Raw genomic sequence first — 27,441 nt, forward strand, 5'->3', positions numbered from 1 at the left:
TGAATATGTAGATAAATATAATATCACCGATTTTGATAAATACAGCAATTCATATGACAGAAAGGAGTAGAATCTGGCTAGGGAGGTCTTTATTAAGCAGTGGATTGGTTCAGGTCAATGATGATGATAATGATAATGACCATATGAATATGTAGATAAATATAATATCACCGATTTTGATAAATACAGCAATGCATATGACAGAAAGGAGTAGAATCAGGTTAAGGAGGTCTTTAAGTAGTGGATTGGTTCAGGTCAATGATGATGATGATGACGATATGAATATGTAAATAAATATAATATCACCGATTTTGATAAATACAGAAATTCATATGACAGAAAGGAGTAGAATCTGGCTAGGGAGGTCTTTATTAAGCAGTGGATTGGTTCAGGTCGATGATGATGATGATGATGACGATATGAATATGTAGATAAATATAATATCACCGATTTTGATAAATACAGAAATTCATATGACAGAAAGGAGGAGAATTAGGCTAAGGGGGTCTTTATTAAGCAGTGGATTGGTTCAGGTATATGATAATGATGATGATGATGATGATGACTATATTAACATGTAGATAAATGTAATATCACCGATTTTGATAAATACATACATTCATATGACAAAAGGAGTAGAATCAGGCTAGGGAGGTCTTTATTAAGCAGTGGATGGATCCTGGTTGATGATGATGATGACGATATGAATATGTTTTTAAATATAATATCACCGATTTTGATAAATACAGCAATTCATATGACAGAAAGGAGTAGAACCGGGCTAGGGAGGCCATTATCTAGCAGTGGATTGGTTCAGGTCGATGATATAAGAATGATAGAAATAGGTATAATATCACAAATTCGTTAAACCGATAGTAGTAGAATCAGGTTGCGGAACCCTTCATCCAGTAGTGGATTGATCCTAGTTGATGATGATGATTATGATGACGATATGAATATGTAGATAAATAACATTAGAAATTCAATACTGTCAAGAATACAATCAACGTAGAGAGGCCTTCATCCAGCAGTGGATTTATTGAGGCTCGTGATAATAATGGCATTATATATAGATAGGTAGATAATAATATTATATCACTGATTTTTATAAATATAACAATTCATGTGTAAGTAAGGAGTAGAATAAGGCTGAGGAGGCCTTCATCCAGCAGTGTATAGGTCAAGATTGATGATGATAGGGACGAAAAAAATAGGTAGATATTATACAATATCACACATTTTGATAACTATAACAATTCGTATTAATTTCTTTCATTGTTTGCAATGGCAACTTTTTTAGTATGGAAATTAGTAGCCTAGGTAATTATTCAATAACAAAAATAGTGGGTGAACAGCCACAAAGAAGTATTTAAAAAAATCAAATTTGGAATATCACGTTATCTATGATATGACGGCCAGTGGCGGACACACCTGTCAGATTTTTATTTACGTACTGAATTGTAGCAAAATTATGGGTTTTTCACCGGAAAAAAGTGCGCCAATGCCTACATTACGATATTTGAATAAAAATAATCGAATTTGTTTGTCAAATAAAGGATTAGAAGGTCTTAAGCGACGAAGACGTCATTCTGCTGTATGTTAAAAGAAGTATGGCGAATTGTATACGCTGTATGAGAAAATATCAGTTATAAACGTCACGTACCTGTAAAATCATTGAAAATTTCTGAAATGTGGTCAATTCAAACGGTAGATGAATCGGTACCGCACATTTTGAAGTGAAGATGTAAAAATAACAATAAAATGTCGCTTAAATGAGCCGTTAGTGAATTTTCCAAAATCTCTTAGGATAATAATATATAGGAGATCATTTAATTTTACACCTTGTCTCACTGTTATTTTGTTTTACTTTTTTAATATTATTATTGTTTACCTATTTATTAATTCACCATGTAATTTCTCTATGAAATAGAATATGTAATAATATGATCACGTCAATTTAAAAAATACATAATTATGTAATTCAAAAATACTTCGATAGAAATATTATAAATTTCAAGTGGCATCATGAAACTTTATTCAGTATTTTATGAAGACTTACACTGCATACTGTAACTGGTGCATTACTTCTGTTTATAGTTCGGTACCTAGTATAATTAGATGCAAACTTATTGGATATTCTTCTTCGTGCATAAGGTATAACAAATTATACAAATGTTCGTAAACTTTTGCCCCAATACAAAATTCCGAATACAAATGTATTACCTACATAAGTGTTCATTGTACCTACGTGGAGAATACTTAGGTACCTACAATCCGCGACGAAAACAAACAGAAAGGGCATCTCGCATGTCGATATGTATAAATAAACTGTTTATTCGTTCGGTTACATTGTTACATATAATATATAATTATGTAGGTAGGTATGTACAACCAAAGCACTAAGATTTAGATTCAAGCACTGACTCAAACCACCTATACAAATTTTAATAATTGACTTTGAGAAGAATATAATATTTTGGTGTTTGTTAAATTCGGATATTTTTCTCTTAATTCATGCGGTCGCCCATTTTTTGGAGATCTATCAGTAGACCGCGATCAACACTTGTCCCATACATGACATACGAGGGGTGATCCATAAATTCGCGAAATGTAACAGAAAAAAAGAATATATACATATGTTTTATATTTTTATTTTTCAATATAATCTTCTCGAACATTAATCCACTTTTTAGATCTATCGATCAATTTTTCCAAACCTTTATAAAAATAATTTCCCGATTTGCTTTAAAAATGCTCGTTTACGGCTACCTGTAAGGACTCATTATCATCAAAATGTTTTCCACGTAAGTCTTTCTTCAAATTTGAAAACGGGTAATAATCACTAGGTACCAGATCAGGACTGTGAGGTGAATGACGCAATTCCTGGAAATCGCATTTTTTCATAGCAGCCATTGCAATTTGACTCTTATGAACAGGTGCGATGTAATGAAGTAAGAACACGCCTTTTATTTTTTTTACCCCCCCCCCCCCCCCCTTTTACTTTAATAGGTTCTTTTAAGCGACTTAGAATAATAGCGTAGTACTGTCCTGTGATATTGGTGACTCTTTATTTCTTCTTCTTCTTTGCCCATATCCGCCCCTTAGCTGGAGCATATGGACACCACGCGGCGCCTCCAAGAATCCCTGTCGCTCGCCAGTCTTCTTGCTTCGTTCCAGGTCAAACCAGCATCCCGTAGCTCCTCCGTATACACTCTGTAGATTGTATTTAGCGGCCTTCCAGAACGCCGGAATCCGGTCGGCTTGAAGAACAGGCAAGCCAGGTTAAAGTTCTCTTCTGGCATCCGCAGCACGTGGCCGAGCCAGGTCCAACGTCGCCTCTTCACTTTCAGTGTGATGAGAGGCTGCTTGGTATGTTCTCTTATCTCCTCGTTGCTCCTAAAGTCATACCACCGCACACCCAGTATTCGTCGCAAACATCTGTTTTCGAAGCTCAGTATACGGTTGCTCTGAGCCTTCGTAAGGTGCCATGATTCGCTACCGTAAAGCAGCACCGTCAGAATGCAAGCGTCGAATAGGCGGTATTTGGTTTTGACCTAGTACAATCGTGAGTCCCAGACATTTCGCATCGAGTTGAATGTTGCTCCAGCCATTCCCATTCGGATAGCGAGCTCTTTCTGCAAAATGCCATCTCCCGTGATGTGTACCCCCAGATACTTGAAGCTGTCGACGCTCTCGATGCTTTGTCCATCGCTAATCAGAGGGAAATCTGGATCAGGACAGGTGCTATTGCACAAGACGTTGGTTTTCTTCGCGTTGATTTTCAAGCCAACGCGAGAGGAGTTGTTATGCAACCTGTCGATTGTCTCTTGAATGCCCTTGATTGAGTTGTCGAATAGGACAGCATCATCGGCGTATTCCAGGTCGCATAGCTTCACCGTGGGGGTAACAGGTATGCCTCGGTCGGGTGGTATTGACTTCCGTAGTATGAAGTCAAAGAGAATGATAAAGAGAAACGGTGCAAGGACACAACCCTGTCTGACTCCGGTCGTGACCCCGAACCATTCCGTGACAGTGTCTTTATTTATAATCTATTATTCGGATTCCTTGTGAATCCGAAAACACTGTAAACACCTTAAACTTCTTAGGGGCTGAACCACCCTTTTTATGCTACTGCATGGACTCCTTTTTTAACTCAGGGTCATAATGATGAACCCACGTTTCATCTTCTGTAACAATTTTGTTGATTAATTCTTCTTGATCTACGCCAAACAGTTAAAAACTGCTTAGAACATTCCACACGGTAACTTTTTTGATGTGGCAAAAGCATTCGCGGCACCCCATCTTGCGCTTACCATTGACATCCCAAGATTTTCGTGTATAATTCTGGAAATTGTTATTTTGGATAGATTGAACCTTTCTGCGACTTCGATTAGTTTTAACTGACCATTTTCAAAAAAAGGGTATCTTCGATTTTAATACATGTCATGTGTAGTGAGTGACGTTATTTAACTTTTCACAACGGTCATCATCTTCTAATGACTCTCCACCTTGTTTAAATAAATATGACCATCTGTAAATCATGGTTTTACCACAACAAAGAGTGCCATAAACCAGTTTCATTTAATTTTAGATGGTTTCCACACCCTGTGAAAAACCTTGTTTTGTGGGGAAATTAATTACTGCACTGAGCTCAATATTTGACATTTTTTAAATTATCATCGACTTTCGTTTGTTCTTTTGAATATTGGAAGCGATTTAATAAAACAATCAACTTGAAATCGCACAAGTATACCTAAAAAGGATTAGGTACCTAACAATAAAAAAATAATTTTAACCCCAATACTTGCTACTTTCATCACCATTGCGCGAACTTATGGAACTCACCTCGTAGGTCGTTATTTGTGACCCAGGGTACAGTTTTGGGCACATTCAGTCTTTATTAATATGGACAATATTTCATTGACAGTATTAATGATTGTCATCGCATGCATATGATATCCAATAACAAACCCATTTTCTTTGGGGTACAAAAGCATAAGTTATTCGAATGATAAAATACAATACTCAATATACCAACTCAAGGTAACGAATAGAATAAAACCAATATGTTTGATTAAATAAATACATGCAAATTCCATTTATTTTCACCACTATAGCATAATCACAATCTTAAAATACTTAACTACACGCCTACACAAGTATTATATGAACATAACTGTTTGATAAACCACAAAAATAGAGAATATAAAAAATAAATAATGTTAAATAAGTATTATAAAAAAAATCATAAAAAATATTTATCATTTCAAATTATAAATAACTATGCCAGTGTCGCTCTTTGTCGAGTTTCAAATGTGTCAGGTCTTCCTTCATCGACCGGGACAGGTTTATCCAGAAATCTTGCGTATCTGCAAACATATAATAATATTACAAGATGGCATTCTAAAAATACAATAAAAATATGTCCCTGGCTAAATTATTAATTAATTAATTATTAAAATTACTTTAAATGCAAAGATATGACTGCTTTCAATATTCTGTTATTAAAAATGACCATTTCTCTCAGCGGTTTTTTTGTTTGTAGAAAGCCATTTTCATACAGTACATATATTAATATACTCATATATTTATAATTTAAAGGTTTTAAGCACTCAATACATAAGCACAATAATGTTTAAAAACATATTCTAATAAAATTGAGAGCCTGAAAATACAGATATTCAAGTGGACGGATGTCGAGTTGGATTTAAAGACCTTGAGCATTCTAAACTGAAGGGACGCGGCCTTGCACAAGCCTGGATGGAGACAGGTGATAGAAGATACTAGTGGCGAAGGGTAGAAGTAGGCTCGACATAAATAGTGAACACTAAAACATAATTTAAGGTTTAATTGAATTTTAAAAACCAACAAACACTATCTACACATTATAGTGTTAGTTCAACGAAAACAAATAAGTATGACTGAAAAAGTGTGCACTATTTATGTCGGATCATCCATATCATATCTTAACTATTATGGTTTGATTATTTTATGCATGGTTTAATAGAATTTTAACAACTAACCAGTATCATGTGCAAATTGTATTCTTAGTTCAATGAAAGTAAATAAGTGTGACTGACAAAGTTTAGTGTGCACTATTTATGTCGAATCTTAGCAGCCTCCCTCCACCTCTCGTCACTGGAAGATACCAAGACTCACATAGGGTTGTAGCACCCTATGTGTAAGAAGTGTATTATAGAAAGCGGCAACAGTGTGGGAACAAGACGAAGAAGTGAAAAATGATAATTATTATCATTGAAGTTAATAAATAATGACACACCAAATAACACCCCGGTCTCAATCGGGCGTATAACGGGACTCTACATTTGGATGTGAATCATTTTTTATGACCGGTAATATCTCAGGACCAGTTATCCAAACTGAGGTCGCCATGCACTCAAGTGTGCTTTGACTGAAGTTACATGACTTTAAGTTAAGATTACCCATGGGAGAGATGATAACGTAGAGGCAATATTGCCGACAATAACTGCTGAACAATTTAACTAAAGAGATCTTCAAGTTGTAGTGTCATAGTTCGACACCGCAAATTTTCTAAATGCGACAAAATCGGCCTTCGCTCCGACGGGCCCAACAGCTGGTTGAACCGACATGAGCAGCTCTTCCCTTTCCGTACACATTTTAGGATATTCCCAGAGGATGTGGTTTGCATCCTGCATTTCTTCGTCAATTATTATCAGTTGAAAATACCAATTTAATATAATCAATGTTATATTATTTTATACCATGGATTCCCACAAATAAATGACACTAAATAATATTACAGTGGACAATTACTTCACTTGACTTACATTCTAGCGTAGAAATTAAGCTGCTGAAGAGTCAGAGATGGTCTAGTATTTTCAAGAGCAGTGAGTAGGTGATGACGAGTAACAGTAACGCCACAATCGGTGTTTAAAAGTTCTGCTTCTGACTTTTCCTGAAAGGAGGAAAGATATTTCAATTATCATCGATGACAACTAGTCGTCACTGGAAGTGTGAAGGGACGGCGAAGGCGAGGACAGAACGGTCCCAGTTAGGCTGAAGAACGAGTGAACTAGATGGAAGGGTCTCCAGTCAGCGTTACCTTTAAATAATTATTTTTTTTAAACTGCAAATTTGCGTTAAAATCAATTGTTGGCGTATATTTTAATAATATAACAATTAATTTTACACACAATAGCATTTAAACGATGACGAATTTTGTATTAATATTAATGATTTACGAAATATTCTATTATCTATTAATATTCTACAATCTTTGTTTTCGCGATGTCAATATTCAAAATTTTGACACATTTTTTGTGTCAATTTATTGTCAAATTTTAAAACATCAAACGTGCTTGTATGTCAGATATTTTCTCTATATTTTCTAACACCGCTTAACATATTTTTTTAAGGACAGATGTCACCAATTATACTCGTCGGCAAGAACTGCCTCCGGATGCGTAAACCATATTTTGACCTATTATTTTTTGTATTTTTAATAAATTTAAATATTTTTTTTCTATTATTAAAACTAAAAATTAAATGTTTTCGATAAATCTGAAGAGTTTTCCGACCCATGGCTTTTTCTGCAATGGAACACTTCACAAACCCGGAAATTTTAACGGAACACTTGGCTTATTTTTTAGGTTGGGTAATTCCTACAAATAAAAAGTTATCAACACACATTATTTATTTAGTACTTATTTTTAAATATAAAACTATAATATAATATAAACATAAAAATATGAATAAATAAAGCGCTTAATGACTTAGATGATTTTGAGTCCTTGAATTGCATATCTTCTAGATATCACGCACAATATTGATAAGTTGCATTCTAATATCTGGTGTGGCGTCGAGCCTGTTCCTGTAATTTGACTTCGTTGCAGCATAAAAAGAAAATCCCGCTTTGCATAAATAGGTTGTAGAAAATGAAAGTAAAACAATAATAGCTTGTTTTAAAAATACTCTACTGACAAACTCGCCCAGAAATCATTTAAAGGCTGATCTTTGTATTTTTGTTTCAAATCACAGTCACTAATTAAATCAATTGGATTTTCGTAGTCACTTGCGCTTAAGCCTACTGGTTTATGAAGTAGATTCTTTGCTTATTTTAGTTTTACTTATTTTACTTCTACTTAGTATAAGATCTTTAAATCTGTTGCAGTGTATAAAACCTTTCCAAATTGTCGCGGAACCAGTACTGGTGTTACGCGGAACATAGTATACGTAATGTAAGCACCTAAACGCTATTGGGTAACGTACATTCTCATATAGCCATAAAGAACTGCCATGCCGCCACGAACAACGAACGTATGATATAACGCAGAATATGTAACTGTATTCGCTTGAAAATTTTCCAACAGCGTTAGAATGACGTAGCATCCTACTACGCCGTAGCAGTTGTCTACGAATGCCTACGCCGTAGATGATCTCTGTAATTGTTTACATTTAAGTCGCGTGATACAAATTCTAAATATAAACTAATTATATTAACAGTGGCTAGCCAACTCCGCTATATAGCGTAGCAGTACTGAGCCGAACTTGTGTACCTACGCCAGATTATGAAAATGCCAACGTTGTGTCAAATAGGAGTAGATAACTTGTATATTTTGTTAATTTTTAGTGTAAGTATATTTTCAAGACAAAATGCAAATTTTATAATATGCAATGGGCGTTATACATTTTCTATGTGGTGGAAAAAATATCAATGTTTATTAACTAAAGTAAACACCATAATAAATAAGACATACGGAATCTGCAAAAAACCGTTTTTATGTCTGTTTTTTATGTTACAGGTATGTAGGGTGGAGCATGTCAAATACCTCGGTTGCCGTCTATATAAAAACAGAAGCCCAGACCATAAAATCGATCAATCGAGACATTGATCTGGTCATTCGATGGAAGGCGTTTAGGTGCTACGGAATCGAACCATAGACGTTAAAAGAACGTAACATAAGCAGGCTGGAGGCTTTCGAGATGTGACTGTATCGGGGTACCATGAATATATATCCTGGGCTGATCACATTACCAATGAAGAGGTTTTAAGACGAACTAAGACGCCAAGATAGTCTGGGATTTTGGGATCTTATACGACTGACCTAGGATAGGGAGGTGTATTGCAATTTTGTTGCCAACTTTTGATATAAGAGAGAAGCAAAAGAAGAAGTTTGTAATACGAATATTTTATTTTCCTAATTAAAATAAAATCAAATAAAATATACTGACATTTTTTCAAATTCGCAAATCTGAAATTTAGTTACTATCAACTATCTTTTGTAGACATAATAATATGTTATATAAAATAAATTTACAAAAAAAAAACAATATTATGTGATGTATTTTTTTCTTACCTAATCAGGAATATGTGGGAATTAATTCATAATTTTCGTATATTTCTCACAGACCCATATGAAAGCTGATCCACAGAATTTTCAATCATGAGATTTCGGGATCAACCAATGGAGATTCCGGGATTGCAAACCCTAGTCACAACCATTGGTTTATCTTTTAGGATAAACTTTTAGCTAAATTCGCATAAGTTGCGTACTTAGTTTTTAACATATCGTAATTGGGGCCGTTCAATGGTTGATCTATTGGTATTAGGCATGCGACATGCAGCCAATGAGGTGTCGGATCATTAGTATGGAGCGATTTACACCTAATTATCACTAAAGTGCAAGCAAGTCAAAATGAAAATGAGAGCTAGTTCTGTACGATTTTCGCGAGTATGAACGTTTCGAAAAATTAGCCTTGCAGCCACCGTTATAATTATTTTGAGGTTTCGAAACTGCCTAAGCTAGTATGTTGAATTGTAGTTTTTTAACGCGTTTTGATTTTTTTAAATCTAAACTATGAGTAAATGTTAGGTGCATAGAAAATTCGAAATTCGAAAAATCTATGCAGATGTAATAGCAAATTACCTTGCCGTGCAAGTCTTGTAATGCTAGAAAAAATCGTAAGATGGGGTTTACCACCCCTGCTGTAAAGTGTTTATTATATTCATCCCGCGGTGTTTGAAACGACGATAGTGTAATTAACAATGTCATTAGGCAGAAGATTGTAGCGACACCTTCTGTTCGAGCGACAAACTAGAGAGGAGATGATAATCAACATGGCGGAAACCGTATGTGAACGTTCGTATTATAGGAGATTAATAATGGCAACATTGATTATTACTATTATGATACATAATAATCTACATGTTCATTAACATTGTCTAAAGAATAAATCATTCATTAGGTACTTAATGACAAGAAGGACCTCATGTAAATTTTACCATATATGTAGGTACCTACCAAAGATGTTGAAGAAAACCTATATTCTATAGAGATGGGCCCGAAACATATGAAAGCAATTGCATAAAATGGACGACTAAGAGAAAATATTAAGTTAGCTACATGTAAATCTCGCAATTTTTCTAACTGGGCAGAACTCAGACATATAAGACACCCATGACTTCTCAAAGTTCTGCAACGCCGAATGAAGCTTTTTAAGGTTTTTGAGGTTTGAGGTTCGTATTTGACTTTCTCTTCAAAAACGTGTATTTTCCATACACTATGTAAGGTAGTTACTAAATAGTAAACATATATATTTCTTAAAAACTTTATATGTAGTACTCTTCTGAACTTATTTATATTTTTGAAGTTATAGTTCTTTTGGCGCGTTTTGGGAAATCAGATCAGAGTGTATTTTTGGCGTGTGACATGTAACACATAATTTATTTTTTCACACGAAAAAAAATGCACTCGATTGGATTCGAACCACTGATTGCTCGGTTATCAGCCGAACGCACTACCTTTACGCCACAGTATGGTACTGCAAACGTGACGATTATACAATATAATATTATAGTTTAGAATTGTTCCGTTGCCTAGGCAGCGAATTTATTATTGTCGGCCATGTGCAATTCCTTACGTAGACAAACGATTAAACGTCATAGTGGCAGTTGTTACTTTACCAACGGCGCTTCAATAAGCGGCCCGTTTTCTTTCGTATGTAATCTAACAAGATAATTAAGAGCTAGTCGAAGAATCTGGGTTATCACAAGTTTTGTTTTTGTTTTGTTACGCCAAAGAAGTATAACTTCTAACGCGCGTACATAAGTACACACACCGATTTTTTTTTTAAATTATGTAACTTTATAAAATACACGACAAACAGATGGAACTGTTTTCAAATTTGGACAAAACAGCTCTTGCACTATTCATTTATATGTATAATATTCATTTTATAGACATATATTGTAGGAAAGAATTATTGAGAATAATATGCCCTATTGATTGGTTGTCGTACTTTTTTAATATTTCGAAAAATAAAGATTTTTTTTTCTTTTTAAATTCCGTGAGATTGGCTGAGTTGAATGATTTTTTTCATATAAAATATTATATAGGTACCAGGCAATGAATTTTTTTTATTGAAATTTAACATACTTTTATTATAATAAAAAATATTGTGCAATGAAAAAAAAAAATAATTTGGTATATTATGTGATGTTGTATTTAGATATTTTATATACACTTTAAAAGACGCTGCCTTCAATATTCATTTCACATTAATGCATGTGTTTATTTTTTCTGTTTCGTAGAAAGCCGATTATTATGGGTGTTTAGTATAGTGGGCGCTTAGTATATAATTTGATTACTTGTTTTGATTAGCATTAACATTTTAATAAAATCTATCGGTTCACCTACTTTGCTTAACGGCCCACGTGCTCGTCGTAGGTCAAAATTGAGTTTTTATTGTATTTTCAAACCATGATCCTGGACACTCCTTAAACGTTGTAGATAATCTATTTATATAATTTTGAAGCCTTATTATCCTTTATAGTTATTTTAAACATTTGATGACTGCATAAAGTATTTTTGTTACATAAAATAGTATTCTTTTAAACCTCTCGCTCTAATGTTTTAGAATATAGTCATATTTCGGTACATAACTGTGCAGTGGTGTTAAGATTTTTTAGGTTTATTATTTTTTAAACGCATTTATGAAACCCTTAGTATAATTTATTACGAGATAATTTTTGTAAAATATTCACGATAAAAAATTATATTGATAATCTATGTGATCCCAAATTTGACAAGAATTAGACATTTTATTATTAAAAAAATCGGCAAGATTAACACATTTGAAGATGATTCTAAAGATATTTATTATAAGCTATGTCTTTGACCAGTCAAGTGTGATAAACATCTTATGAATAATGATTGCTTTATAATAATTATTGACCTAAGAATAAGGTAGTGTTTTTTTGAAATACGCCATTTCTTTTGTCATTCCCTAGTAGTTAAGCTACAACATACGGACGTAGCCATAAATTGACAAACTATAATTAAAGTAGGGAGTAAAATTATGTTAACGCGCGTGTTTGAACATGTACCTAACCGAATTTTTTTTTATTTTTTTTTACACGGTACATGTTCAAACACGCGCAAACCTAAAAAATCTTAACACCACTGCACAGTTATGTACCGAAATATGACTATATTCTAAAACATTAGAGCGAGAGGTTTAAAAGAATACTACGAGTATTTTATGTAACAAAAATACTTTATGCAGTCATCAAATATTTAAAATAACTATAAAGGATAATAAGGCTTCAAAATTATATAAATAGATTATCTACAACGTTTAAGGAGTGTCCAGGATCATGGTTTGAAAATACAATAAAAACTCAATTTTGACCTTCGACGAGCATGTTCCCCCTTAAGGAAATAGTGCTTTTGTAACGATATCAAAATAAATAAAAAAAATACTAATTAAAAATAATTATGATAACACAAATTTGGGCAACCCTGTAAAATAACATTCACATTATCAGGCAAAGTGATTCACTGTTCATTTCAATAGCACAACTGCATAAATACGCTTTAGAAATGAACATTAAAATCTATATATTTTGTACTTTATTATGCTGCGTCCAACGCAACTGGTGCATTGCCCATCAGGTGGCCATTAAATATAATTAGCATGTTATTTAAATGTGGATATTAAATATTAATTAAAAGGTCCATAGCGAATGGGTTAGGCTAATTTTTACACATATGTCTTCTAGTAGTGGCGAAGGATGGGGTCGGCTGTTAAGATCTGACATAAATGGTGCACACTAAACTTTGTCAGTCAAACGTATTTGTTTACATTGTACTAAAAATACATTATGTGGGTAGTGTTTGTTAGTTTTTAAAATTCAATTAACCCCTGTCCAAACCAAACCATAGTAGACAATTAATAGACAAAAAATATTCATTTATCTATAAAATACCTAAATTTATGCCATTAAACCATACCTAATTTAAAAGATAGAAGAATAATTTTTATCGATTATGGTTTAGCTAGGCAGGGCATATTGAATCTTAAAAAACTAACCAACACCCAATGTGTATTCTTAATTCAACGAAAACAAATAAGTGTGTCTAAAAAAGTGTGCACTATTTTTGTTGGATCGCCCATAACTTTTGGTTTCGTTTAGACAGAGGTTAATTGATTTTTAAAAACTAACCAGCACCATCTGAAAATTATTGTAATCCAAGTTCAATGAAAACAAGTAAATATGACTGACAAAGTTTTTTATGTTGAATATTAACAGCCTACCTTCACCCCTCGCCACTGTCTTCTAGTCTAATTAATTATGATATGCCAGATATGTTTTTTTAAGTGAGATAAGTAGTATTACACTGCATATAACTATAAGTTTTATTCATTTACATTGCGATGAATAAAAAAATAGTAATTACAGTCAACCTATGATTACCAATTTTGGATCAGCGCTCACTCGGGAAATATTAGAATAACCAATGCTCACGAACGGATCTATCGCTCTTTTAGATTTTTCATATCCATTAAATAACATGCAATCAATTATAATTTATATATATATTTCAGTAATAAAAATAATATTACATTCTAAGGGCTTATTAGAGATGTACATGCAGGAAATTGAATTTATTAAGAAATGTGTTTTTTTTTCATAAAATAAATATTATTGGTTTCATCGAACCGGATTTCGTCTGCCGGCATCTTGAGATGTTGTACCTACCTATAGTACTTACCACTGGCAAAGGGTGGAGGTAGGCTGTTAAGATCCAATATAAATAGTGCACACTGAACTTTGTCAGTCATACGTATTTCTTTTCATTGGACTAAGACTACAATATGCAGATAGTGTTGGTTAGTTTTAAAAAAATAATCAAACCCTACGTAAACCAAGCCATAATAGATAATAGTCAAAAAATAGTTATCAAAGTATTTATAAAATATCTAAAATAATGCCATAAAATCATAGATATTTTATAGATAGAAGAATATTTTTTATCTCTTATGGTTTGGTTGGGCAGGGCTTAATGAATAAATTTCAAAAAACTAACACACTAACACAATCTGTGATAAGTACTATTAATTCAACGAAAAAAAAAATTACTAAAGAAAGTACAGTAAAGAAGTGTTCACTAGTTTTATCAGATCGCCCATAGCATACGTAAAATGTTATGGTTTGGGTAAACAGGGTTTAATTGATTTTTAAAAACTAACCAACATTAATGAAATTTTTGAAATGAAATGAAACAAATACGTATAATTGACAAAGTTTAGTATGCACTATTTATATCGGATCTTAACAGCCTACATCCACCCTTCTACACCAGTACTTATATATATTTACAGCCTGGCGATACCGGTTTATAAACCGGTTTAAAAACGTTGTTTACCAGATTTTTTTTTTTTTTTTTAATATTTGTGTAAGTAGTTACCGTTACTGTTAGGGAAAAGAATTAGGAATGAAAAATATTATTTTGCATACATATATTTTTAAACAATGACATTGCACAACTGTGTTTTTTGACCAAACGACAAAAAATATACTTATTCATAAATGATTTCCATACAAAGGTAATTAAATATTTTCCATGTTTACAGAAGCAGAGCAGTTGTTCTCTTCGAAGAAAATTATCAAACCAATCAACAAAGATATGTCTGCTGATGTTTAAAAATCGCTGATTATGAAAATCAGTTAAGACATCATCATACGCAGGACTTCAATTGAAGTTCCAATTTGTAAAATCCTCGAGAATATCGGTCCATCTCATGGAAAAATTAAAACTTGAGTTCCGGTTTGTGAATTATTAAGAAAATAAATATATTCATTTCATTTACATATTTTTTCTTAAAGTTTCATACGAAACTTGTCGGCCGATGACAACATGATATATTATGCTTACCAAAAGCTCTTCAACGCAGGTCAACTGAGCTGTAGACAAAACTGCTTTAATATCAGCTCCAGTAAATCCATCCGTCAACTTTGAGATCTCTTCCAGGTCCACATCATCTGACAATTGTAAGCCGTTACTAAGCACCCTCAAGATCTCCAGACGATCACCCTGATAAACAAAATAAATATGGGAATTGAACATACTTGTTGAAACGAGAAGTAATTATATTTCCATCATATGGCACAATATACTAGAGCAATTTGAAAAATTTCTTAAAATTATATTAAATGGCACCGCAATTCATTAAGTAAAATCATCAATCAGATTTGACAATACTAAAGCCAAAGTTTGACAGCCATCTGAACCGTACACTTTCACATTTGCTGCAGCAATAAGAAATAAAAACTTGGTCAGTGCTGTCATAAGATATTTTTAATTAAAGAAGTTAACGATCGTGCAATGGGAACAGCACTGATGACCGTTTATTTTTGTATAAATGAGTTTAAACATGGCCGTACTAGCACCGAATACGAATCGTACTCCAGACACTGAATTGAGGTCACCTGGACCGGTAACTGTGTTCAACCAAATCGCTTCGGGTATCAATATAACTATTCCTCTTGCGTGAGGCGAGTTAAGGTGAACATTGCGTTATACATTTTCAACCTAGGATCTATTGCCATGATTTTTCATATATTTTTTTCATTACGCTGTTTTATTTTAATTTGATATATATACACCTACAGATGCACTATTATCTCTATGTAATTTCTTTATATTTTTTCTATCAGTTTGTCATATTGCGAACATCTTAAACTCACAATTTTTAATGATAATCATTAAATGTGAAAATGAATTGATGGTAGTAATAAATATTATGTTTTTGAAAGCATCCGTTGAACTATGTAGTTATTATATTCACCTGATGTGGCATTGAACAGTGGATATTTGTATCAAATCTGCCAGGCCTAAGGAGTGCTCCATCCAGGAGATCTGGCCTCGAAGTTGCCGCAATTACGGTCACCCCTTTAATGGCTCCTTCCACACCGTCCAATTGAGTAAGCAGCTGATTCACAACACGGTCTGTTACTCCTGTGGAATCGTGACCTCGTCTAAAATGATAAGACACAACAGTTACAAAACAATATACTTAGAAAAATTTTATTAAAACAAATTAATTAAATAATATTCAATTTAAAAATAAACTGCAATGTCTACGCTAAAATGAATATGGAAGAGCAGAAACTAGACGCATTTATATGTGAATATAGAATTTTTCATCATTCGACTTTGCCTGTGACTATTTTCAGGCAATATGACCAAAGAATTCTAGTGTGCCTCATACAATGCCAAAAGTTATGTGTCAGATATAAGGCATTATGTGTAAGATGCACACTTGAATTCCTTATTCATGATGCTTGGAAGAAGTGTCGATTATTTGGATAAACTGGTAGTCACCAAAAGAGTCAAAAGACGCAGGATCCCAACCTACTGAGACACTACAGACATCTTTTTACCGATGGCCCTAAGTGTTGCAAAGTGGAGAAAGAAATGGCAGAAAATTGTCAAAGGTAACAGAGAAACTGTTTCAATTAGAGGAGGTTGCAACCATCAACGGTAACAAACAACAACAGTGAATTATTAATATATTATATGACTTACCGAGGTGCCAAGCTATCAAACTCGTCAAAGAACAGGACGCATGGTTTTTTTTTCTCAGCTCTAAAAAAACAAAATATTAAATAATAAATAGTCTTCAATATAATTATAAATAACTTAAAAATATGACTTAATACATACTTTTCAAATATATTTCTCACAGCCTGCTCACTTTGCCCAATATATTTAGAAAGAAGTTCTGGGCCTTTCACACAGATGAATGATAATTGGTTTAACTTGGCAATAGATGATCCAATAAGAGATTTTCCAGTACCGGGTGGGCCAAATAATAATATGCCACCAGGCTGTTTAGGGAATAGTCCAGGATACTACAACATAAAATTAATCAAAATAACAATTAAGGGCCACCCACATTAGGTGCATGTCACGGTGCTTGTCGCCTGCTGTCACGGGCTGCCGCTACGGGAAAAAAAGTTTGTAATGTCGTTGTTCTTGGTGTTTCAAATCTTATCAGACTGATGCTCCCATCCCGTAGCACATTTTTAACCTTTAAACAAACATTGTCAGTTGGAAAAATCTGCCGTAATCACTAAAACAACAATGAGGTCACCTCACATTGAAATGCACAGCATCGACACCCGCATTGCATTTTGAACGTTTTTATCATATTCCACCTGCCTACACTTTTCGAATGTCATGTCAAAAATACGATTTTTTGTTTTTAGTTTCTATGTATTTTCTATGAGAATGTTGTCTATTATCTATGGTCTGCAGGTTGGGTTCTATTCAAAATATTATCTATGGATGTCATGTCAAAAGTAATTTTAACGTACGCACACATAGAAACTATTAAAATTAATTGAAATTAGCATGAATAATTAATAATAATTCAAATTACTAATACATTATAGTAGGCACTCTTCATCAGTGTCATTTATTCAGTGAATTTACAAGATGTTGCGCGTTCAAAAAAAATCTGCAAAATAACAAAACCATAGACATTTTTATCGCCGTGAGTTCACGTGATAGTCCGCGACATGCACCTCAATGTGGGTCGCCCTTTATTTGTGGTGTATTTACAAAGAATTTTTCTATTCTATTTTTGAAAATAGTTTTCAAGTTGGCAGTATGTTCATAATTCATTTATTTTAAACTTAATTTTAAAACTAAACTGTATTTTGTTTTGAGTATTGCATGTCGAGTTTTGTGATCTATTAAGTCGTGTATACACAGAGAAAAAGTCGACAACCTCATAAAATATCTAAGTATTATATTATCATAATTTATTTTACCATAAATTGTTTCAATGGATTGTTGTAATAACAGTTCCATTTTTTTTACTGTTTTTGGAGATTTAATCAGTGAGTTCTACCACGTTGCCGTTTTTATGATGTTGACAACTTTTGTGTGTAGTCTTTCAAAAATACATTTCATTCCGAAATATGAATATTTCATACCTTAATTGGCCAGCAAACGGTTTCGATTAGCACCTGTTTGATATCTTGCATACCGCCAATCGTTCTCCAAGCATTTGATTCATTATATGTTTTTGTTTTATCAGATTCCCTTGTTTCATTTTCCAAAAATAACAATGCTGTATTATCACTCACTAAAAACATATACAAGATAACTTACTACAATATACTGAATTCTCTTTTTACATAGTTTTTTTTCCACTGTCGAAGAAAACAGACCAATAAGTAAGGTAAATGTACCAGTAGTTGACCTTTTTTCAATAAAATGCCCAAAATAAGAAACGTATACACGGGATTGCTCTAAATTGTAAAGTTGAGACAAGTGAAGCCATCTGTGGTCAGATTGAGGAACTAACACATCACCATATGTCATAGGAGCGTCATAGCAACAAATCAAACAACACATCACGCCGTAAGCATTTTATTTTTAATTTCTTAAGTAAATTGTTAAGGATATCAGTGGATGTAAGCATATGGCAATTTAATGTTTTTGACTTCATAATCAAGTTAATGCATTACGGGCAGTCATAATATTGGAGTATCGATATCATTTGTAATTTTTAAGTTATATTTACAAGGAAGCAAGTTTGTGGGGGGGTCAACTACTCAAACTTTTTTTAATACTTTTTCAGTAGTTGACCAGGGTGGTCAACTACTAGATAAATTAAATAAAATTATTTCACTTAGTTTTGAACAATTTTTACATTCATAAGTATGGAACGATGATTATTTATTAATTAGAAGTATCTAGGGTGGTTCTGTCCAGTAGATGACCTAGGCGTCAACTTTTTTTTTTATTTTTTCAGCAACGGGTTTGTGTATTTTTTCTTCGGAAAAAAAAAATTCTTGAATTATAGCCCTGAATATATAGCAACTGAATGAAGCAGGCCAACAATAGCCGACAACTTACGAGAAATAGCGACGCGATAAAAAAAATGCAGGGCATCACGGAGGATTTACTTTGGTCATTATAACGTACTCATATAATTAATAATGTTAACGTTAGTTTTGCCGCAAATTGTTTATCAGCCTACCTCACCATACTTTTTTATATAACCTGCCTGCTTCACCATACTTTCATATAAGCTGCCGCCCCTAGGGGAGCAGGCTCTTAGCCAAAAAAGGAATCGAGACAGTGTACCAGCAGGTAAATGCCGATGATAAAGAATGCATAACCGTCATAGTAACAGGGAGTGTCGGTGGGGCTGTCACACCAACGACAGTCCTCTACAAGTACAAAAGAATTCCTCAAGAAATTTCCGAAAATGTGGACTTTGTCCATGGAGCCCTTAAGCTGTAACAGTACCAGGAGAATCGTAAAGTGTGCCTTCAATGGTTACATCAGAGGAACCCAAGCGGTATTTAGAGAGAGTTCCTGAATCAGAATCTTGAATCATTCCGCAAAAACAACGAACTTGATCAAGATGACAAGTCACTGTTCGCACACTGTGACGAAAAGTAAAAAATGAGTTGGAAAATATCACTCCACCTGACCCGGTCAGACTCATCGATGAGGCATTGCAAGAAGAGGAATCCGATGATATGATGTCTTTGGCCGCCTGGAATACTATGAATTATTATGATGTTTCATCTCCAATCGCTAGGGCACCTGTGGCTGGTCTAACGACTTATGATGGTGATTCGTCTCCAATCGCCAGTGCACCTAAGGCTGGTATAAGGATTTGTAATGATACTTCGTCTCCAATCGCCAGTGAACCCGTGGCTGGTCCATCAAATATTCGTAGTCCATTCAAGAGACAATTTTTCTTCCCCGGTAAAGGGGAAGAAAAATTCAAGAAGAAAGCAAAAAAGGGAAAAAACCCTCACCAGTGTTTCCGGTAAACCTTGCCAGGAGTATTTCCTAAACAAAAAGAGGAAGAAAGAAGAAATGGAACGGTTGAAAAAAGAACGAGCTGCAGAGAGGCAAAGAAAGAAAGAACTAAATGAGCAAGCAAAGGAAGAAAAAAATTGGGGGAATTGAAAGCAGTCAAGAAGAAAATGCGTTTTCTTCCGAGTCTTCTAACCCAAGTGTTGACATTTCAGACTCAGCGGAGAGTGAATGGCATAAGTCTAGTGATGAAAGCTTTAAGCTTAAAACTCGATGGCTGCCCGTTATGAAAGTCATTAATGAACATTATATTATAATACTTCCCGGGGAAAATCGTCCATATTTCTAAAGTAAAGGCTACTATTTCATCGATGCAAAAGTGCGGGAGATTATGGAAATGGTCAGAGCGACCCGATGTACTTAGCTATGAATGGAAGGTGGTAGTATCCCACATAAATGACCCGACACAAGTAAGCAACACTCGTAATGTTTATTTAGTTCCGGAATTGGACTTTATTTGGAATATCTAAGGATTTTTATGTTAAGTTTTATTTTGGTAAGTACTGAGCCTATGCGTTACTATGTAGTATGTATGTACTTAGTTGCTAAAATAAATATATTTTTGTATTTTTAGTTTGAAGTAACTAATTTTGCACGTTTTGTTACCCAAACAAAGCTGATGATTGGCTGTCAAACAAAATCCTCTCCTATGTAACTTGTTACTGAACCGCCCATTGCTACTAAGTTGATTCAAGTAACTATGAGCTAGAATAGTCTGACAGGAAGCCCTGAGGCAACTTTGATGACAGATTTGCCATAAAGCCTTCTGATTAGACATGGTCAACTACTGGAACCCCTGATTAGACATGGTCAACTACTGAAACATATAGTGGTCAACTACTGGAACTTTCAATTTTTTGGATGATCAACTACTGGAACAAAAACATGGTCTCGAAAAATTTAACACAAGTTTTTTTTAACAGACCCTTTCTTAATTTTTTGTCTTGTCATATTGCTTAAGACATTTAATCCATTATGAGTAGACTTGCTTTGCCAACATTTGGTGTAATGCTAAACGTTAATCGTTATTTTTGTTGAATTTTTTTCTTAAGTGGTCAACTACTGGTACGTTTACCTTAGTTTCTTAACACTGTTTTTTGCTTTATATTTAAAAACTTTATATTGGAATTGAATTGAATGTAGTTTGCATGAAGATTGGAAGACTCGATTAAAAGAAGATTCTAATATGGAATTTCAAGCAAGTAAAGGCTGGTTCGACAAATTTAACCTGAAGTATTCTTTACAGTTTACATTTAAGAGCGTACATAAGTGAAACGGCAAATAATTTTCAACAGTATGTGGGACGTAATTTCGGCCGCATTGCCATTCGGAGAGCGATAGTCAACCTGTGAGCATATCAATTTGTTTTGTGATGGCGTCGGAGGAAGATATTCTTAAATCGTGTAAAGATGACTAAACAACGTTCCGCATATACCTACTTAAATATATAATAAAAAGAAAACATGTCAATGAATATACTATTATTATTAGTAATATAACAATAAACATAACATTAAATGGACGCATGTTGGATTTTTATGACAAATTATATTTCGTTCTGCTCGCGTCATTTGCACAATCCGCGCATCGCCTAGTCACGATCTTTTTAGACCATGCCTCAGCTGAGATATAGCCTTAAATAATATTAAATTCACTGGAGAAGCTGCCAATGCAGATAAAGATGCTGAAAATTAATTTAGGTACTTCCTCATTGTCCAAAATATTTTAAAATAGGTACTCTTTTTGGTGTTTTTTATTACATTGCTCTACATTTGTACATTCGACATTCATACAAATTTTTAGGAAACAATTATGTACGAAAGTCGAGAACCGCTTGCATTTTCAATATTTGAGATTACTCATCTAAATAATGATGGTTTACTGTAAGTATAAAAATATTGCGTTTGACAAGACGTTTTCCATCTTAGTCCAGTGCTGGTCCAATCCTTTCAAAAAGAAAACTCTGGAACAGGAATAAAATTTTGTAATTACCCGCATTTTTAACAGCTGTGAATAGTTTTGAAGTCATAGTATCAACTAAATCTCTCACAGTAAGGCCAGATGTTTCCAAAGCAGTCTGCTCAAAGTCCTCTATTCGTATGTTAGAAATACTGTAGACACTATTATAGGCAATATGTTTAAGTAATACTAGTCGTTCATTCTAAAATATAAAACATTCACAAATGTCACATACATATTTATTGAAAAAAATTGATGATATATAAAACTACTTCATGTGTTTTAATTAAATATGTCCCTTATCTAAAACAAGTGAGATATATAGTAAGGATGAACAATACATCATCATCAAAATGCTTAACATTGACAAAGCCAGAGGGACGATGACATGCGGGGAGGTCACAACTTCGGTGACAGACAGAGTAGGAAAAGACATTTAAACTATTAGTGTGTCTAACTGGCGTTCCAAAGCAAGGAATAGGAAATGGTGGAAAATAATATTGTAGATCGACACGGCGTATACCAGGCTGTAGCGCCATTGTTAATAATAAAATAAGTGGTCTAGAATGATTATAAACATCGTCAAAATTTAGGACTCCTGAAATTACCTGTGTTAACTCTGGAATAGTACAGATACTTGTAAATACTATTTCACCTTTAGCTACTTTGAAAGCAGAATGTAAACTATCCAAGCCAGCTGCAGTTATAATAATTGATACACCATCACATTGATTTAGCATATTTCTTATTGCATATACCAACCTTGAATATAAAAAAAATGTTAACTTAGAAACAATATCAATAATAAATACAACAAGAACAATCTATATCATTTTACATATTTGCCAAATATTGTAATGTAGTAGATAACTTAAAAATAATTATTAAAACAAAAAGTACCAACGTGTCGTAATATATAGCTTCCTGGTGGGATATTCCTTCACTTTCGGAAGGTATTATCGATTCAATGTCATCACAAATCAATATTGAAGGACTGTGGTCCTCACACAATTGTATAGCATTTCTAAATATTTCAATAATGTCTCTTCTCCCTTTGACTGAACGGCAACCCAGCCTTAAAAACCATACACCCATGTCGGAAACAATCAGATTGCAAATACTCGATTTGCCTGACCCCGGAGCTCCTGTTTTGAATTAATTTTAATTATTAAACTGAAGTCATTGTGAATGGAAACATAATAATATATAAGTATATATATTAAGAAAACTTACCAGATATTAAGATATGGCCATTTGAAGACTTCAATCCATCCAAGGTATCTTTCAATAATGTATCAGTTCTCAGCGTTTGCATACAAGTGTCTATGATTAACTCAAAGCATTTTACTTTTCTACATAATGCTTCCAAATCAATTGATTGATCGTGGTTATTTATTGATGTTTGGTACGGTTGAACCCCTGTATTATTTGAAATAACTCTACAATGTCGCAATGTTTCTCCATTTACCAACGCAAACTTTATACTCTTTGGATGAAGGGTTATTTGGCAAGACACATTTTTGACAGGGCTCATATGAATTATGACACCGTTATTTATCAAAATTGGTTCCTCCACTGTAGATTGGGTGGTTATGTACATTTTAAATATAGTTACCAAGTCATCTTCACCCATCATATTATCACTTAGTACTGGAAAAATCTCTATCGAAGTCGGCATCAAAGTTTCACCAAACACACGTTCCAACGATAATTTCATTCCTGTGTCCGTGTTTAATATACCATTTAACTTTTTAGATATGATTACAGAAGGGTATTTACTAGTAACATTTAACTGCTTGCATTGAATTTTTTCACTAATGTGCTTAATTTTTACAAATACATCTGAAGGCATTTCTCCACTAGAATCGGTTCCGTCTTCCTTTGCTTGGGCTACTTGAATATTACTATTCATACAGCGAAGACTATAAATATCCGAGTTATCTAATTGTTTTAGAGAATCATCATTAGTATAAATAACAAAAAGCTGATTCTGATCAAATATTTTCTGAATAGAAATATTCATGGCTTTCGTTGCAACTACGGCACGCAAGCAGAGAGGCAATGCAAATTTGTCCTTATATTTTGAAAGAGTTTGATTATACCGTGACATATAAAAATTCAACAGATTTCCCGATGGAGGCTTAGAAATATCGTTGCTTGAACTGTTTTCATTTTTATCACAATCGCTAATCAAATCTTGATTGTTGGTTGCGCTACTTTCCAATTTGACCATAACCTCCGTCTCTTGTTGCAGAAGAGTAGTTTTTGAAGACTTAATACATAGTGATAACGACGGAGACACCCATACAACCATTGATTGGTTTTCCACAACAACACGTAATTGGTCCAATAAGCATGACTGCACTTTCTCAGCATTCGATTCCTACAAGAAACCAATACTTATATAACATTATTGCATGTCAAAAGTTAATTTTAAATTGATACAAATTAAAAATTCCATACTTAAATATAAATATATACTCGAAACCCAAGTTTTGCCTTTGGGCATCTTCAACTCAACAAACACACCAAAACATTTCAAAAAATAAAACTCAGAAATCGTAAGAGACAATACATAATATTAAAATACTAATGTCTATAATTTTTATATAAATATGAATAATATTCAAGTTTAAATATTTTAAATACCATACAAATAAGTCGCAAAAAACGACTCAAATGGAATAGTAAAAAAACTTAAATCCATTAGAATTTAAATTCAAATTCCATCAAGTACCCTCCCTCGTAGGTCGATAGTATTACTATTAATATTACGTGGAAGTCATTTTCAATTTAACCATAAAGAAGCCCACATGACCTTGTCTTATCACCTAGGTCGTATTGCATCACTCACAGCCTGCCACAAGAGAGAAAGAGAAGATATGAATCCCGCACTTTAAGCCGAGGCAGTTATCCTTTACAGTCGCACAGTAACACAAAAACTTATTATTTTCATGACAAATGGGAAATTGAATAGGTATTATTTTCTGATGGAGAAAGACAAGTATTGTTGTTTCATTTGAAAAGGTGTTAGGTAAGTGCTAAGAGTTCTCAGCCAAATAAAATATGTACTTTAACTAATGAATGACAATGGGAGAGTGCGGTATATCACTGCCAGTATTGATACTGAATAGTAGATCATATTATATTTGAAGTTCTACATGCCTGCTATTTATAAGTCGTTCTAATATCAAAGATTAAAATATACTTGTATTAAAAGTAGTGAAATAAAAAAATTAAAGCAAAGAAGCTAAAAACCAACCTAAGGGGATAATTGTTTTGTTTTTTGTTTCAAACACATTTTTTTTCATCATAAACATAATATCGGAATTAAATAATTGATTTTATAAAAAGAAGCTCCTTTTACCTTTACCCCTTTAGGTAATTTTCCACTGATATAAAAACAAAAATGATGATTTTTCAAAGAATAATCTTAATCTTAAGTCTTAAAAAATGTTCATTCACGATAAAAAAAAATCATTCATTTAGGTACTTATCCTAATTTACCATTATCAAGACTACCTCCATCCTCAAACAGTCCGAATAATCGAAGTTATACTAGATTAATGGAAATATTACCGACATTATGATTTTTAGAGGTAAAAAGTCTACACGCTTGATCATATTATGATTTAATGTCAACAGGGACGGGGTGAATTTTCCTATAATTAATGAAGACCTGCAAGTATTTAGTGTGTCCACTAATGCCATACTTCTTTGAAAGGAACAATAACCAAAATACATTGTACCCTTAATCAACATTGCCTATATTTTTTCATATCTGACAGACAAAATATATAGCATACCTACCAATATTTCAAGATCATCTGCAGAAGATGGATAAACTGTGACTTGCTTCAAAGCGGGCGGAGCAATAGTGCTACTGATGGTAATAACAGATCCTTCGGAAATTCCCAATTGTTTCGCAAATAACGCATTTAGTCCGATACAACCATCGGCTACATTACTATCCACACACCAAAGGATTACACTCCCATTCTCCCAAATAATGTTAGCACATGTACCCTGTAATAAGGTTCAGGAAAAAATATAGATCAGATGTATCTCATGAAGTCATGAAATTTAATAGGTTTATGAAAACAATATACACACATTTAACTGATTCCCTATATTTCTTCGATTTAAATGGCCAAAACAGTTAGTATTTGGTACATATTGAACCATAAGCGTACAGTTCAACATATTTTATGGTTTCAACGCTGATTATGTATTTTTTTTTTGTTATACATGAACTTTGGAATACACTTAGTGTATTCTAGCAGTCATGTTTTGACATTTTGACGTTTCAACTGTCAAAATATTAGTCAGTTGGTAGAAGTGCTTTACCATAGAGATTACCAATTTCCGAAGTAGGTACCTAGGTATTTATATTAAAAATGAACATGAAAAAAATAATAATTTACTATGTTTTTAACTTCTGCTCTATCAAGTTATCCGATTCAAAAACGTACCTACCCATCTTTTTAATTTTATCATTGCTTTTTGCGTTTATTAATGGAAAAGTATTAGGTACCTACCCATAATAATTTTCAATGGTGACCTACCAATTAATAATTACAATAATATTAATTATCAATAAAAATTGTCACTCAATATTATAGTTTTATGTTTTATCTATCTACGTAGCTTTCGTACCTAGTTATTATTTCGTCGCTATAGGATTTGTTTCCCGAATAGACCAAATGTCAATTTTACAGGAGACGAAAAACAAATTTCACTGTCGTATATTTTAATATCAGTAGATGTAACAATCATTCTTTCTATACTGCATGATTGCAACATTATCTAAGAATAGATTCCAAGAATAATATACTGGTATAAATCATTAAATGAACAGAAAATGCGTTTTATTTACAAGTACTCACTGTGGATATTCGGGAAATTTTTAGCGCTCTCTCAGAATAATGGATATTCGGGACAACACATGGACGTTCGGGATTTAAGACCGTAGCGTATTGCTGCACGGCCCACAGATTACTGAGTGGTCAAAAAGTACGCGCCTCAAATGTTATATTTATTTACACGATAATTGTTAATAATTTCCTCTACTATTAAAATACTTAATGATCGTAATTACCCAAGTTCGTATGTAATAATAACACGCGGCAATCGCTTTTTTAGGTTTTTTTTCGGATTAAGTAATAAAATAGTTTTTAAGTAATTAACTATTTTTTTTATTGAACGAATATTTCACAAGATTTAAGAATGTACCATTCTAATAATTGAACATACTTACATATTTTTTTTAAATCACTTCTGAGAAAATATATTATAAGGTATCTAATAC

At 33.3% G+C, this 27,441-nt stretch overlaps 1 protein-coding gene across 2 annotated transcripts; it reads right to left on the reverse strand.

Moving 5' to 3' along the window:
• Positions 1 to 5,094: 5,094 nt before the first annotated feature.
• Positions 5,095 to 26,460, reverse strand: LOC147066364 (peroxisomal ATPase PEX1-like). 2 transcript variants are annotated; one of them, XM_085955261.1, is made up of 13 exons: positions 26,247 to 26,460; positions 25,944 to 26,159; positions 23,367 to 24,516; positions 23,038 to 23,278; positions 22,742 to 22,895; positions 22,167 to 22,335; positions 18,269 to 18,420; positions 16,992 to 17,179; positions 16,854 to 16,913; positions 16,114 to 16,303; positions 15,201 to 15,359; positions 6,810 to 6,937; positions 5,095 to 5,369 (listed from the first exon to the last, which is right to left on the reverse strand). In XM_085955261.1, exons 1-13 carry the CDS (start codon positions 26,334 to 26,336, stop codon positions 5,282 to 5,284), a joined length of 2,985 nt encoding a protein of 994 aa, XP_085811387.1. In that variant the 5' UTR covers positions 26,337 to 26,460; the 3' UTR covers positions 5,095 to 5,281. The 2 variants fall into 2 exon arrangements, with proteins under 2 accessions (XP_085811387.1, XP_085811388.1); XM_085955262.1 differs by lacking the exons at positions 23,367 to 24,516; positions 25,944 to 26,159; positions 26,247 to 26,460 and having other exon boundaries at positions 23,034 to 23,139.
• Positions 26,461 to 27,441: the final 981 nt, after the last annotated feature.

The sequence above is a fragment of the Rhyacophila brunnea genome, unplaced genomic scaffold (assembly GCF_057557595.1).
Source record: "Rhyacophila brunnea isolate RB1 unplaced genomic scaffold, BYU_Rbru_1.0 scaffold_5, whole genome shotgun sequence".
Taxonomy (NCBI): Eukaryota; Metazoa; Arthropoda; class Insecta; order Trichoptera; family Rhyacophilidae; genus Rhyacophila; species Rhyacophila brunnea.

Coding starts and splice junctions, on each gene's coding strand:
- LOC147066364 (XM_085955261.1), bottom strand. CDS start 26,336: ATGTTGAACTGTACGCTTATGGTTCAATATGTACCAAATACTAACTGT. Junction 18,421..22,166: donor CACAGCTGTTAAAAATGCGG/GTAATTACAAAA, acceptor ATATGTTTTTAG/TGAGTGATAATACAGCATTG. Junction 5,370..6,809: donor CTTAATTTCTACGCTAGAAT/GTAAGTCAAGTG, acceptor ATATGTTTGCAG/ATACGCAAGATTTCTGGATA.